Source organism: Neovison vison, chromosome 13, assembly GCF_020171115.1.
Source record: "Neovison vison isolate M4711 chromosome 13, ASM_NN_V1, whole genome shotgun sequence".
Lineage (NCBI taxonomy): Eukaryota > Metazoa > Chordata > Mammalia > Carnivora > Mustelidae > Neogale > Neogale vison.
In genome coordinates this window covers 33,638,956-33,652,584 of record NC_058103.1, presented here as the reverse complement: position 1 = coordinate 33,652,584, position 13,629 = coordinate 33,638,956, and the positions used below count along the sequence as shown (strand labels likewise).

Below are 13,629 nucleotides of genomic sequence, written 5' to 3'. Positions count from 1 at the left end.
CATAAGGGGGCCCGATGGCCAGAGACACGGCCATGCCTGGGAGCGGGGTCAGGGTGGGGGGCTAGCAGGTCTCCCTGGCCAGTCTTTAGGCCTTAGGCTGCTGCCCTGTCCCTGAAGCTCTGGGGTCGCAGGAGCCACATGAGGCACAGCCTTCCAGAGAGCAAGGGTGAGGTGAGGGGCAGCTGGCAGAGAAGGAGCAGAGGGGCAGGCAGGGATGGAGAGGACGCTGGAAAGGAGGGAAGGGCCAGGCCAGGCCGGACCACTGTCAGAGCTGTCCCTCTTCTCTTTCATTGTTGTCTTGTAACTTCAAACAATCTAGAATCCTAAAGCAGAGGTGTGCAGTGAGGAAGCTTTCCAGCAAGGGATGTGACGAGAGGCCTCAGCAGGTGGTACCAGAGAGAAGCGCTGCTCACTTCTGCCATTGGGCCAGAACGGAGCCGTCCGTCCGTCCACCGTGATGGCTCTGAGGGGTTCTTGTGTTCTGCTGAGTGAGACTGAGGGGCGGGGGAGAGAGACCCAGGGGAAAGGGAGTGAATAAATAGAGAAGATGCTTCTGATGACACTCTCCCCGGGGGACATCAGCTGAGCTGCAGGGGTGCAGGTGTGAAGGGGTGTTGGGTTTTTCCACAGGCCCTCCCTGCTCTCAGCCGGGCTGCGGGACCCCACAGCCGGCCATGCCAGCTAAGGAGTTGTCTCCTGTTCACAGTCCTCGTTGCAATGGGCCCCCAAAAAAACCCCAGTGGGTGCCCACCTTCTCTTCCCTGGTGGGACCCGCTGTGCATGGACTGTCTGAAGGGGAATCAAGACTGGGAATGGAGAGGAGGGAGGCAGATGCACTGATCTGCTGATTCAGAGCCTCCAGAGCCCTTTTTTGGTTGATGAAATCATCCTCATGAATTGGGCCGTGGATGATTCTTGTGAAACACTCCCACGTCTGTTTTACCTACATCCCTCGGGCTTCGCTTGCATGTCCTCTGGGGGGTTAGAGGCCTGTCCCTGGTTGAATTCCATGATCAGCACTAGAAGGAATAATCCCCTCCTGGGACCCCCTTCCTCACTGCCCTTCTATCTCTTACCTCCTACCGTTCCGCTCAGCTCAGGGTCCCACCCAGCCCTCCCTCCCCTAAGTACCCAGAGCTGCTACTCCCCCTGGGGGACACCCCAGGAACACCCCGCAGCCCTTCTAGCCCCAGCCCCCAGCCCTGCTGCCTCCCCGAGCCAGCCAGGCCTACTTTTCCTAGTCCTTCCGACTCTGCTGTCCCCTGAGGAGGTCTTTGTTTCCCTTTACCTTGAGTGAAGAAAGAGATGGGAAAAGCAGAGGCAGGGTCTCTGGGTTGTTTGATCAAAACCATTAGAAAAGCTCCCTAGGGGGCGCTTGTCCACAGGTCTTCTACAGCAGGGTTCAGGGTCCTGGGTGAGGTTAGGTGGCTTTGCAGGTGGGGCCTAACCATGCACATCACGTTGTTACTGTAGGAAAAAACCGTGTCCCAGTTTCCAAACACGGGCTTACCAAAGGGTCCCTTGCTGTGGGGCTCCCTTTTCCTCATTATCAACACCCCAGCTTCAGGGGGTGAGAGCCTGAGACCCGGGGCCTCTAAAATGGGTACGATTCAGAGAAACAGGTCAGTGACCTCCTCCTCTTGAACTTCCTGTGCCAAGGGAAGGGTGGAGGCAAGAGAAGGAATGAATATCTGTTGGATGTCGATTATATTCCAGGTGTCAGATGTTCACTGACAGTTAAGTATTAGCCCCACTTTAGGGCAGAGGAGAAGGAGGCTCAGGTATAACCTGCCTAGGATTACCCCACCAGTAATTGGTCCAGGCCAGATGCGGACCTGCGTCCACAGACCATCCTTTTCCCTCCACACTCAGGAGGGCCTGGGCTGTCTCTGTGCTGGGCCCTGACCCTCTGGGCCCTTCCATTCCAGGAGAGCCGGATCTACGCGGTGGCCATGGCTGGCATGCGGCTCTCGGATGCATCTCCCAGAATGAATGCTACCTGCTGCGGTGAGTCCCAAGTGCACCGCACGTGCTGGACAGGGTGGGCATGCAGGGGGGAGACTCTCAGCAACACCCAGGGCCAGGGTCTCCCAGCACCGCATCCCCTCCCCCAGCAGGTGAGGTTCAGTGAAATCACAGCCCGACTACCTCTGAGGCAAAAGGAAGCTGTACAGGTTTAGCTCTGGGCTTGTGGGGTGGGCGTGGCCTTGAACCGGACTGTAGCCAATTACAGAGCTGGAAGGGACCGTAGAGGCGGGGTCCTCCAGCTCAGCCTCCTACCTTCCCAGGCTTCCCTTCTGTAGTGAGTGGCGGGTACTGGGGGAGGGAGAGCTGCCTAGTGCCTTGATTTAGATGAACCTCCTGAAAGAACCGCATCCCTACCCTCTGGCTCCTGAGTCAGCCGGCCAGCTACTGAATTCCCCCTCGACGTGAGCTCCATGGTCTCACAGTTGGTAATGCACCTTTGCAAGACTAGGACTGAAGGAGTCCTGGCCCCATCCCAAGGATAGCCCACCTGTTTCCTGGAGTGCTCTTTCAGGGAACTCTGCGTGGATCTACCCAGGTCTCTGCTGTGGCACCCGAGTTAATCTCCTCCCTCTTCCCTCACCCCCTCCAGCTTCAAGCCCTCCTGCCCGTGCATCCCCTGGGCCTTTCTCTGGCCTTGTCTACAAGAATGTCACCGTGCCTGTCTACACTGCCCTGAAGGGGGTAAGAAGCTGCTGTTTGAGGTGGGGGTGTTCCCTCCAGGAGGCCCCATGTCCATGTAGTGGCTTGAGTGGGGATCAGGCTTCTGCACACACAGGACTCCGGGCAAGGAGCTCAGCTATCATATAATGTCATTTTATTTTTAGTATTTATTAGGCTTTTATTATAAAAAGTCTAAATTTGAATTTTCAAATTGAAAATTTTGAATCCATACGATCATGGGCAAAGTGAAAAGTTAAATGCTAGACCTACCCCTGCTTCATGTGTCCTTCCCATCTTTTCCCATGTCTGTCCCAGAAGGACTCTGTCCAGAATGTTTCATACATGTTCAAACATATTCCCACGTATACTCTCATAATATCTCTGCGTATTTTTCTTTGAATGTAGTTGGCACACAATATTATGTTAGTTTCGTATCTGTATTTTTTAGATATAACTGCAACATAATGTTTTCACACATACTTTTGTTTCCTTTTGTTATTGGTTTTTGAGGTTAAAACAGTTAACTTTGTAAAAAGTTTTTTAGAATAATCGAAAAGCCAAAAGTTCCATTTTCTTTCACATTGCTTTTCCCTCATTTCTAACCCCGGGGGCAACTGTCATTCACGGTTTGTGTTTATTCTATGAGGCTCTCTGTTGCATTTACCAGTGCACTGACAGATACTGTCTGTGTCCCTTTCTCTCTCTTGCACACGCACACACACGCACGCACACCCATGCGCGTGCACATGGCGGGAATCATATCATACTTGCCCTTCCGCCCCTTGCTTGTTACACGACCATGAGTCAGATCTCGCGGGTGCACCTCCGTGCACAGCTCCGCTTCCTCTTTCAGGGCCCCTCGGTGTGGATGCCCCGTGACTACCTTAACCTGCCCTCCGCTGATGGACGGTTTCGGTCATATCTCTGCTTTTCTCTGCAGTCAGTGTAGTGATGAACGTCATTGTGCAGACACATCTCTGTGCACTGAAGTATTAGGCATATGTATTTCCAGAGGACAGAGTTCCGGAGGGGAAATGTATGGGCAAATGATAGGCATATTTTAAATTGTGGCAGGTAGCACCAAATGACCTTTTCAAAGCCTTTATCACGCTACAGAGTATCTTTTCCCCATACTTTCAACAACGTGGAGCTAGTCGGTGCCTTCTTGTTTCCTTATCCGCACACACGTTTAAAGCTCCTATCGCGGGCCCCTATCGCGGGCCTGGCCCGTGTGGCATTCTGGCCTCCTAGTGGCAGGAGGAAGGGTTACAGCTGCCGGGGCTCAACCGAGATGGGACAGGTCCTTTGGGGACCACAGAGGATGACAGTGTGTTGGAGCAGGAGGCCTACGGAGAAGCGTGGAGGTGAGGACGTGAGAGTAAGGTGGAGACGGGACAGTTGTGTCGAGTGCCCAGCCAGGTGAGGGCACCCATGTGCCCCAGACAGGCCGTGTTGGCCACACCCTGGGTGCTGGGGCTAGGGGTACCAGCGCTGACCGTCAGGGCTGCATCTTGCAAGGTGAGCTGCAGCGGGGGAGGGCGCCTGTCTTGCAGAGAGCCACACAGATCAGCACCGTGCCTTTTGTGGACGAGTCCTCAGGGTCCGATGATGACTGCTGCTCTCAGGCCAGTTTCCGAACTTCGGTGCCCTGCTCTGAGTCCAGGAAGACCAGCGGACTGGGCAGCCCCAGGGCCATCAAGAGAGGTACAGAGGAGGGAGCAGGAGGATGTGGGCAGCAAGCGGCCCCTCACCTCCTTCCATGGGCGGGCTCGTCCGGGGCCCCCTGCTCGATCCCCGCCCATGAGCCTCTGCTGCAGACTCAGAGAACCTGGGTCAGGGAGGAAGTAGGCTCCTGCAGCTCCCGGACTGCGTGAGCTGGGGAGGTCTGGGGCCCAGGCCTTGACTTGTCCTTCCTTGGCAGGTGTCTCCATGTCCTCGCTGAGCTCCGAGGGGGACTATGCCATTCCCCCAGATGCCTACTCACTGGACAGCGACTACTCCGAGCCAGAACACAAACTGCAGCGGACCTCCTCCTACTCTGCTGAGGGGCCGGGCCTGGCCGGGGTGCGCGGGGGGGCACGGGCCTCCCCGGCCTGACGCAGGGCATGGGGGGATGCAGGCCTCCAGCAGAGGCTGCCTGCCTGGAGCCCTCAGCCCAAGACAAGGGGTCCTGGGGAAGGGAAAAGGCAGGGGCAGGGGGCTGCAACAAGGGTGAGGCGCTGGGGATGTAGGCTTGGCGTCATAGACCCTGTGAGGAAGGAGAGGGCACCCAGCGAGGGCACCCTCATTGAACCAGGGGCAGCCAGCAGGCTTTCCCACAGTGGCCCACCAGGCTCCAGGCATTTCCATGTGTTCCAATCCTGGAATGCCAAAAGAGGACGTGTAGGAGTTTTTAACTGAGCGCCATGCACTGTGCTCAGTGCTCTTTGTGCCTTGTCTCACATGTCCTCACTGTCCTCTCAGGACGAGGACCCCATTTTCCAGATAAAAAGCCTGAGGCTCAGAGCCATGCTGCAGACCCCCATCCTCATTCCCCAGCCCTCCGCCCTGGCCTGGCTGATGTGCCCCTTGTTCCCCAAACTTCACCCTCCTTTCCTGCTGCCTACAATGGCCTTCTCCTCCCCTTGTCATGGCTTTGAAGGGAAGCTGACTTTTCCTTTCGAGGCCAGTTTGGATCTGGCTCTTCGGGAAGCCCTCCCTGGCCACCCTCTCCCTCGTACAGTCCCTGAGGGGGCCACCTGGCTTTATTCTAGTTCTCTCTGAACCCTTAGCAGGGTACGGTGCCCTGAAAATACATCTAGTATGTATTCAAGAAATTATCTTTAATTGACAACTCAACTGGGCCATTCTGATTTGTGGGACATCTACAAACCCCAACTAATTCCCCCTTTCTGTCCACTCCTCTCCCCGCCGTGCCCTCTCACCGCTGCAGGAGTCCCTGGAGAAGTCGGGCTACCTGCTGAAGATGGGGAGCCGAGTGAAGACCTGGAAGAGGCGCTGGTTTGTCCTGAGACAGGGACAGATTATGTACTACAAGTCCCCGGTGAGACCCTCCTCCCCCAGGACAGTGGTCCGAAGGAGCCTGGGCCAAACTCGGGACTGTGTGGTGGGGCCTAGAAGAAGGGTTGGTGGGGCCCATGGCCAGAGGCCAGAGGTCTGGCAGGTGGGCACCTGGGTACCTGGGACTTTGAACCTCAAAGTTCAAAGTTCAAAGGCTGGTCCCTGGTTCTTGGAATGAAGTCAGGCACAGAGCAGTGAAGGCAGTTCTAGATGACCTGGCGCAGTGACTCCTTACTTCAGAAGCTGATTTCTTTTAATGCCTGGTCCTGTAAGAGAATTGTTCCCAAGCTGCCCTCACGTCATCTGGGTTGTTCTAACAGCCCATCACCTCCTCCACCTCCTTCCTGTACAGTTTGGAGCGAGGGAGCCTTCGATGTTGAGATCTAGTTTGACAGGATCTCTTTAGGGAACCAACATGAATGTTTTACAGAAAGCAAAAAGGCCACATCTCTTGTGCAACTCCCCCAGTGCCCGTGGCTATTGAGGATCCCGGGCCCGTGTCCCTCAGCGAGCGGGCACGCTCTGAGCAGTGAGGTGTGCGGGCGCACGGGGAAGGGGAGCAGTGATGTGTCTGCCACTTACATGCCAGGCTTGGTATAGAGAATGTAGTAAAAAGAATTTAAAGGCTTTAAAGCTCAGTAATGTGGTGGTTTCTGACCCAATTTTAAAGGCTCAGTCTATCCTTTTTGAGGCCTGGGTCAGATGGGCCCCTGTGTTTCTAATCATTGCTCCATTTAGCTAGAACTGGGATCCAGAACAAGTTACCATCTTACCATAGCCCAGGAAGGCTTGAGAATCACTTTCTCCATTGCCTTTGACCTGGAGTAAGACCTGAGGGAGAAGGATGTGCTCTGGGAAGGCTCCTAACCGTGTTCCTCCCCATTCCTGTCTTTACAGAGTGATGTCATCCGAAAACCGCAGGGTCAAGTGGAACTGAATTCCCGTTGCCAGATTGTTCGAGGGGAGGGTGCACAGACATTCCAGGTGGGCAGGCGGCTTAGACGAAGGGGTGTGGGTTTGGTTAGGACTAGGGTGGAAACACAGCTGGGGCAAAATGAGCATGTGTGAGAGACATCACATCCACATTTGGATGTGACCCTCGTTTGTGAGTACTGGGAGAGAAGACGAGACCAAATGTGCAAGACAGAGTTAAGGTAGCAGAGACGAGGTGAAGAGAACAAGGAAAAGAAGGGAGAGGGTCCAGAGTGGGAAGAAGGAAGGCCCCGTGGGTTCAGGGATCGGTGCCACCTCAGAGCCCAGTCCCTGGCATGCCGTCCCGTCATCTCCCCGCCCCTCCCCCAACCCTTCCTCCCCAGCTTATCTCTGAGAAGAAGACCTATTACCTGACGGCGGACTCACCAGGCCTGCTGGAGGAATGGATCCGCGCGCTGCAGAGCCTGCTGAAGGTGCAGGCCGTGGGGCCTCCAGCCTTGCCTCGGGGTGGCTCCAAGCCCACTGTGAAGGGCTGGCTGACCAAGGTAGGGGCGGAGCTGGTGGGGCGGAGAGGCAGGGGAGCCAGGCGCCCGAGCACAGCTCTCCTTGCCGCCCCTGGGCAGGACTTGGCTCACTGGGATTAGCGGGTGGGCCCCAGACCGGGTCTGACGGCTCAGTGTCTGTGAGTGAACACTGAGATCAGGGCTGTGAGCACCACAGCTGATGTCAAGATGGGAGGACCTAGTTTGAGGTCATTAGGGGTTGCTGCCCACCCCCACCTGCGCCCGCCATGCCTCAGTATGAATAGTGGAAGCCGTGAGGCAGGTGAGGTAGGTGTGCGCACCCATCAAGGTCCAATCCCAGGCCTGCCCTAAAGGTGTTTGAGTTAGGACTCTTCTGGCTAGAGGGAGCAGAGAAGTACTTGTTAACCTCAAGAAAATGGAAGTTAACCAGGAAGAACATGAACTAGGCCAGAACGCCACGAGAAGGCAAAGCCACGTGTGAGTGAGCTCGGTGCTCTTGGCTCACTTTCTGCCTTGGCATTCCTCTGTGCTTGGGTCAGTCTCCTCCACCTGTCGTACACCTGCTGTGCCCTCGTGATTTACATTTGCCGGGGGCTTTAGCCTGCCAGCTGTGGCCCTGCCTTCCCTCTCAGCATCCTTACGGCTGTGTACATATTCCTGGGACAGGACATCGGATTGGCCTGGTTAGTCTTTTAATGACGTGTGGTGCCAGGATGGATGGGCTGTCACAGGGTACACACCATGGCCCTCTCCATGTGAAAGGGCCAGTCCTCTTAGTAGGGAGTCTGGGTGGCATCTCCACTAAGGACCAGGATTAGACCAGAGGTTTTAAGATCTTCCTTCCTCTGGCTTCTCTTTGGCAGACCTGGATTTACTTCTGGGATTACCTGGTTCTAATCACACAGTCTTGATTTCTTCTTATAGGTAAAACATGGCCATTCCAAGCTGGTCTGGTGTGCTCTTGTTGGGAGAACCTTCTACTACTATCGAAGTCATGAGGACAAGGTACTTCCTGGCTTCCTGACAGCACCCACTCTCTGCTTTCCCCAGACCACATTCCTGTGGCTCTGTGTCCTAATGGAAAGGCCCCAGCTTTTCCGTCACACCACACAAGTACAAAGCTGGCTGGATCCCTCTCCCTGTGGCCAGTGTGCACGGCCCACAGATTCTACCCGTGGGGTCAGTCTGTGCTTCTCCTGGCAAGCCTCAGCCAGGCAACTGTAGTTAACCCCCCTCATTCTGGGACCCAGCCACATCCATGACTCCCAGCCCAGCAGAGCCTGAGGGTTCAGAGAGAGGAGACTGCCCGGCTCCCTGCTGGCTCTCCCATTCATGGAAGGCTCCTGTCCACAGCGACCCCTGGGCCATTTGCCTGTGCGGGATGCGCGCATCGAGGAAGTTGATCGATCCTGTGACTCCGATGAGGACTATGAGGCTGGAGGAAGCAGGCGGTTGCTCTCCTCCCACTGCACCCTGGTGATCCACCCCCCAGACCACAGCCCCACCTACCTCCTCATTGGCACCAAGCATGAAAAGGTAAGGGAGGGAGTTGAGCCTCTGCCGCCAAGCTCCGGCCTGTGATTCTCATCTTCCCTTCTTTCTTTCCCAGCCTCCTCAGATTCAAGTTTCTTTCCTTCCTGGACATTTTGGCAACTAACATTCCCTGATTGGGACCCTTCCTTATAGCGAATTCCCTCCCAGTGACCACCATCTCTCCACTGGGACCATGAAATGGCACCTTAAGCTTAGAAACCTGGGTTCATGTTCACCTGATCCCAAGTCTTTCAGAGACTGGTGGCCTTGACTTGTGCCAGCCAGACTAGCCCAGCCTCACCCTGGGCTTGGCCCCTTCAAGAGAACTGCAGACCCTTGCCTCCATTCTTCCACTCCCCTTCCAGGACACGTGGCTGTACCACCTCACAGTGGCTGCAGGGGGCAGCAGTGCCACAGTTGGCACTGCCTATGAGCAACTCATTGGAAAACTGATGGACGGGGAGGGAAACCCAGGTAAGGCAGGGTGGCCATCCTGCGTGGGCTCGAGGGTCGTGGCTGGGTAATGGTTGGTCAAAAACCCACAGAAAGCATTTCTGTACCCCGAAGCTGTTTTAAAACCATCTAAGCCACGGAAGGACATTCCCATCCAAGCTCCAGAGCCCCTGTTTCTTGTGAAGATACTGGGGTTACCCCACTGTGTCCAGGGGAGTTGATTTGGGGGCAGACTTCCCAGTGACCCGGGTCAGTGATTTACTTTCCTCACCGGGCTTTGCCGGCTGGGCGGAGGGTCGAGGAAAGAAGATAGCTGGTGAATTGTTACAGTTCGTTAATCCATGAATGAAGCCTGCACTGGGATTAGACGAACCCAAGCCTGGGTGTTCCGAGGTCTCTGTTTCACTCCTGGTTCTCATAATGGCACCCACCACACGCCCCTTCCCTGTTCCTCCGATGCCTGTTGCCCTCAGGCTGAGGCGCGCTCTCCATCCTGCAGGGAGGGGCTTCCCCTGCACACACAGGCTTACACTCCTGTACCCAACCCTGTCACTGCCCTGGGAGCGAAGCAGTAGCCACATTTCTGGGAGCTGTGCTCATGCTGGACACAGTGCCCAGCTGCGTGGCCCACACCCTGGGGCTCTAACCGCAGCCCAACGCGTGCATCCGGACAGTCTGTCCTGGTCTTCCTCGAAAATCCGGGGGTTGGGGCGGGGGGGGGGGGTGCGGGTACAGTTCCCGCCCCAACTGTAACTGCTGCTGCTCTTGGTGCTGTGCTTTGGGCAGACTCCCCTCTCTGGAGGCACCCCATGCTGTGTTACAGCAAGGACGGGCTGTACACCTCCCTCACCACCCTGCCCTCCGAGGCCTTGCAGACGGAGGCGCTCAAGCTCTTCAAGGTAACCTGGGAACAGAGCGCAGACCCACCAGCAGGCGGCGCCCTCGCCGCGGGCCTAGGCTCTCCCCGGAGCCGTTTGCCTACCGCGGGATCCTGGGGTGGAAGCCGTGGAGTTAGGGGGAGCTCACAGAGGGCTCTGAGCGGAAGGGCCCTCGTGGAAGGGGCCTCACCACAGTTCTAGGGCGCGGAGGCTTTCACAGCTTCCTGGGACCAGCCAGTGAGACTCCCCGTTCAGGAACCCTCCTCCAGGAACGTTTCCTGGAGTGAACGGCAGGAAAGGCCGGGTTTAGGTTGCTTCTGAACCTGAGAGATCCTGGCCCATTTTAGAATGTTCTTTGTGTCTGTTTGAATATTCTCTTTAAAAAATGGATGTCTTGCTTATGTAATGGATACATTTAAAGAAGGAATGCTGCATCCCAGAGTAGCCAAGAAGCACGCAGAGCCGCCCTCAGGCAGGGGCACTGCTCCCTCTTCAGAAGGGCTGCCCGCGGTGGGGATGGCCCTGTGTGCCCACTGTCACCAAGGATACTAACCCAGGGGTTGTGGGGCCGCCCGTGCCCAACGTCCTCTCCCCGCCAGTCCTGCCAGCTCTTCATCAACGTGCCGGTGGAGGCAGCCTCGGTGGACTACCACGTGTCACTGGCGCAGACGGCCCTGCAGGTCTGCCTGGCTCACCCCGAGCTGCAGAGCGAGATCTACTGCCAGCTCATGAAGCAGACCAGTGGCCGCCCGCCTCAGAAGTGCTCCCTCATACAGGTGAGCGGGGCTCCGGGCCGGGAGCCCTTGCCGGGGCTGCTGCTCAGGGCACAGGAAGGTGGGAGGAGGGCGCCGGTAGCCTGTGGGCTGCCTCGGTACGGCTGGACTGGTCAGATCTTGTGATGGCTGCTCTGGACGGGGCCTGACCAAGTTGGCCATGCTGGCAGCCACACCGGCTTGGGGGAGCCCTGGTTTGGAGAGTGCTGAGGGCTCAGTAGCTCCCAGCCGCATGGGCCCCGTCCCATGCTGCCTGTGCCCTGCAGTGCTGGCAGCTCCTGGCTCTGTGCGCCCCACTCTTCCTGCCTCAGCACCACTTCCTCTGGTACGTCAAACAGCAGCTCCAGCGCCACGCGGACCCCCGGTGAGTGAGCGTCCTTTCCCACACAGCACCAGCCCCGCCGGTGGGGAACCTGGGGAAGCGGGCGGGCCGTGGGGGACCGGGAGGGACCAGACCGCCCTGACCCTGAGGTTTGCACGGTGATCACGGAGACTTCACTTGGCGCTGTGTACACGAGCGGGTGCACAGAGGTCTGCGCAGGCCCGGGCTGCTCTGCACCCCAGTCTCTGTATGCGTGCATGCTTTTTGGGTGTCCCCAGATCATCCCCACATTTTCATGGTCTGTGTCCTGTTCTTCTGGCTTCTGGAGACAGTATCTGTACAAGCCACCTGTAGCACATAGACCCTGAATGATGGATGATCACCATAGACCAGAGCATTCTGGGCTTTTCTCACCGCCAGCCCCACTGCAGATGGGGTCTTGGCTGGGTCATAGTCGGCAGCCAGGGGATCAAGGTAGCAGGGATGAGTGGATTCCCTGGGATTGTCTTTCTTCCTGTCTCTTTAGAAATGAAACTGGCCAGTATGCCACCTACTGCCAGCGGGCCGTGGAGCGGACGCTGCAGACTGGGGAGCGGGAGGCCCGGCCGTCCCGCATGGAAGTCGTGTCCATCCTGCTACGCAACCCCTTCCACCACTCCTCACCCTTCAGCATCCCCGTGCATTTCACCAATGGGACTTACCAGGTGAGGAGGCTGCACGGGCTCCCTTTCTTCCGTCCTCTCCTATCCCTCGCCCAAGGAACACCTTCAGGCCAGAGGGCTGCTAAACCTCCTTAGGCTTGGCAATTCTTTTTTTTTTTTTTAAAGATTTTATTTATTTATTTGGGGGGAGCACAGAAGGAGAGTGAGAGGGAGAAGCAGGGAGCCCACTGTGGGACTCGATTCCAGGACCCCAGGATTATGACCACTGAGCCACCCAGGCACCCTTGGCTGAATCTGAACAGGCAAACCAGCAGAGGGCAGCCTTGGGATTTGGAGGTGGGTAGGACCGTGAGCACCAGAGCGCAGGGAGAGAGGAGCTTGCATTGTGAAACTGCTTCACTGTTTGGCCCTTGGAAGTCGATCTTTTGAAGCCACTGCAAGGACAGGAAGCTGAGACGCTGATCGAGAGGGTGGCATGATAAAACGCCTCCAAAAGTGTGGTGGCAGAGGGCCAGCAGAGCCGCTGACTCCAGCTTACAGCGGGCGGGCTTGTCCCCAAAGCACGCACCCCTCTGCATGGGACCACGGAAACCAGCTTCCTTCGGCTTTCGCATTTTCCCTTGCTCCTTGCAGCCAAGACTTTCCACCTTCCAGACTCACAGCCCTCCACTAGCCCTCACGAGCTCCTTGGGAAGTTTCCACTGGGATTGATCCCTCTCCCACGCAGGTGGTCGGTTTTGATGGCTCCTCCACGGTTGATGAGTTCCTCCAGCGTCTGAACCAAGAGACGGGCATGAGGAAGTCCTCCCACTCTGGCTTTGCCCTCTTCACAGACGATCCTTCCGGCAGGGACCTGGAACACTGCCTGCATGGGAGCATCAAGGTGATGGGCTCCCCACTGAGCCAGCTGAGCCCCTCCTGGGATCCCTCTGGGCCTTGGGGTTTGGATGGTGGGGAAAGAGCCCCTCCGGCGGGTGCCTTCCTGCTGCACAGTCTGTTAGATTGGGAGCCCAAGGTGCTCCCTCTGGCCAGCATTCTGTGGCATGCTAAAAGCTACCTGTACAGGCAGAGAAAAGTTGTTTTTGCCCTTGTCCCTGGAGAGAACATCTCCATATGTTCTCTACCCCCGCCCCCCTTGAGGGGCTGTGCTGTATCCTGGGGAAAAGCTGCTTCTTGGCTTGGTATAGGAAGGACAGGGAGGCACTTGTCCCTGTGCACATGCAGAGGTAGATGACCATCCCCCTGGGTCCCCAGTTGTGTGTTGTGCACTGCAGCTCATTCCTGCCCTGTCAGGGCCTCTGCTACACTTACAGGCTCGACCATATTTGAAGCAGGTAGATCTATGTGGCACGTCTACAAGTAAAAGGCCCTTGAATGGGATTTCCACCTATCTTGTCTTGTGGTCTGGGAGTAGCGCCATGGGGGATGTTAAGTGTTTGTGGGAATGTGTTGTAGCATTGATGAGTTTGAGGGTTTTGGTTCCAAGTCCGCTTTTTTTAAGGCGACAGGACAAAGGCTCCTGTAATCCTTTCCTGCTGCCTGGAAATCCTGCGCACATGTCCCCTTTGTAAATGTCTGGGTGTCTCTAAGGCTCGGTTACACAGTAGGCCTCTGGGGTTACTTGTTGAAGACAACAGTGGTTGGGGGAAGGGAAATGGAGCTGGTAATAGGAGGCCACGGTTTTTGACAGAGGGCTGCCTGGCCTCTGGGGAGGCCCCCTTAGGTGTCAAGGCCAGTGGGGGGCAGCATCCCACACTCTGCTGCTCATGCCATGCCCGGGCTCTACCGCTCTGTCTGGGGGGA

The 13,629-nt window shown here is 56.7% G+C and overlaps 1 protein-coding gene across 4 annotated transcripts in view; it reads left to right on the top strand.

Annotated features, from left to right (window-relative positions):
* Positions 1-13,629, top strand: part of PLEKHH1 (pleckstrin homology, MyTH4 and FERM domain containing H1) — a 49,843-nt gene that overhangs the window by 27,762 nt on the left and 8,452 nt on the right. For all 4 annotated transcript variants that reach the window (XM_044231863.1, XM_044231864.1, XM_044231865.1 and 1 more), the window contains exons 8-22: positions 1,929-2,007; positions 2,618-2,709; positions 4,242-4,392; positions 4,610-4,752; positions 5,621-5,731; positions 6,646-6,732; positions 7,065-7,226; positions 8,130-8,210; positions 8,559-8,741; positions 9,104-9,212; positions 9,978-10,090; positions 10,669-10,845; positions 11,109-11,206; positions 11,691-11,868; positions 12,554-12,709. In XM_044231863.1, coding sequence (XP_044087798.1) covers positions 1,929-2,007; positions 2,618-2,709; positions 4,242-4,392; positions 4,610-4,752; positions 5,621-5,731; positions 6,646-6,732; positions 7,065-7,226; positions 8,130-8,210; positions 8,559-8,741; positions 9,104-9,212; positions 9,978-10,090; positions 10,669-10,845; positions 11,109-11,206; positions 11,691-11,868; positions 12,554-12,709 — 1,920 coding nt within the window. The remainder of the gene's footprint in view (positions 1-1,928; positions 2,008-2,617; positions 2,710-4,241; positions 4,393-4,609; positions 4,753-5,620; positions 5,732-6,645; positions 6,733-7,064; positions 7,227-8,129; positions 8,211-8,558; positions 8,742-9,103; positions 9,213-9,977; positions 10,091-10,668; positions 10,846-11,108; positions 11,207-11,690; positions 11,869-12,553; positions 12,710-13,629) is intronic.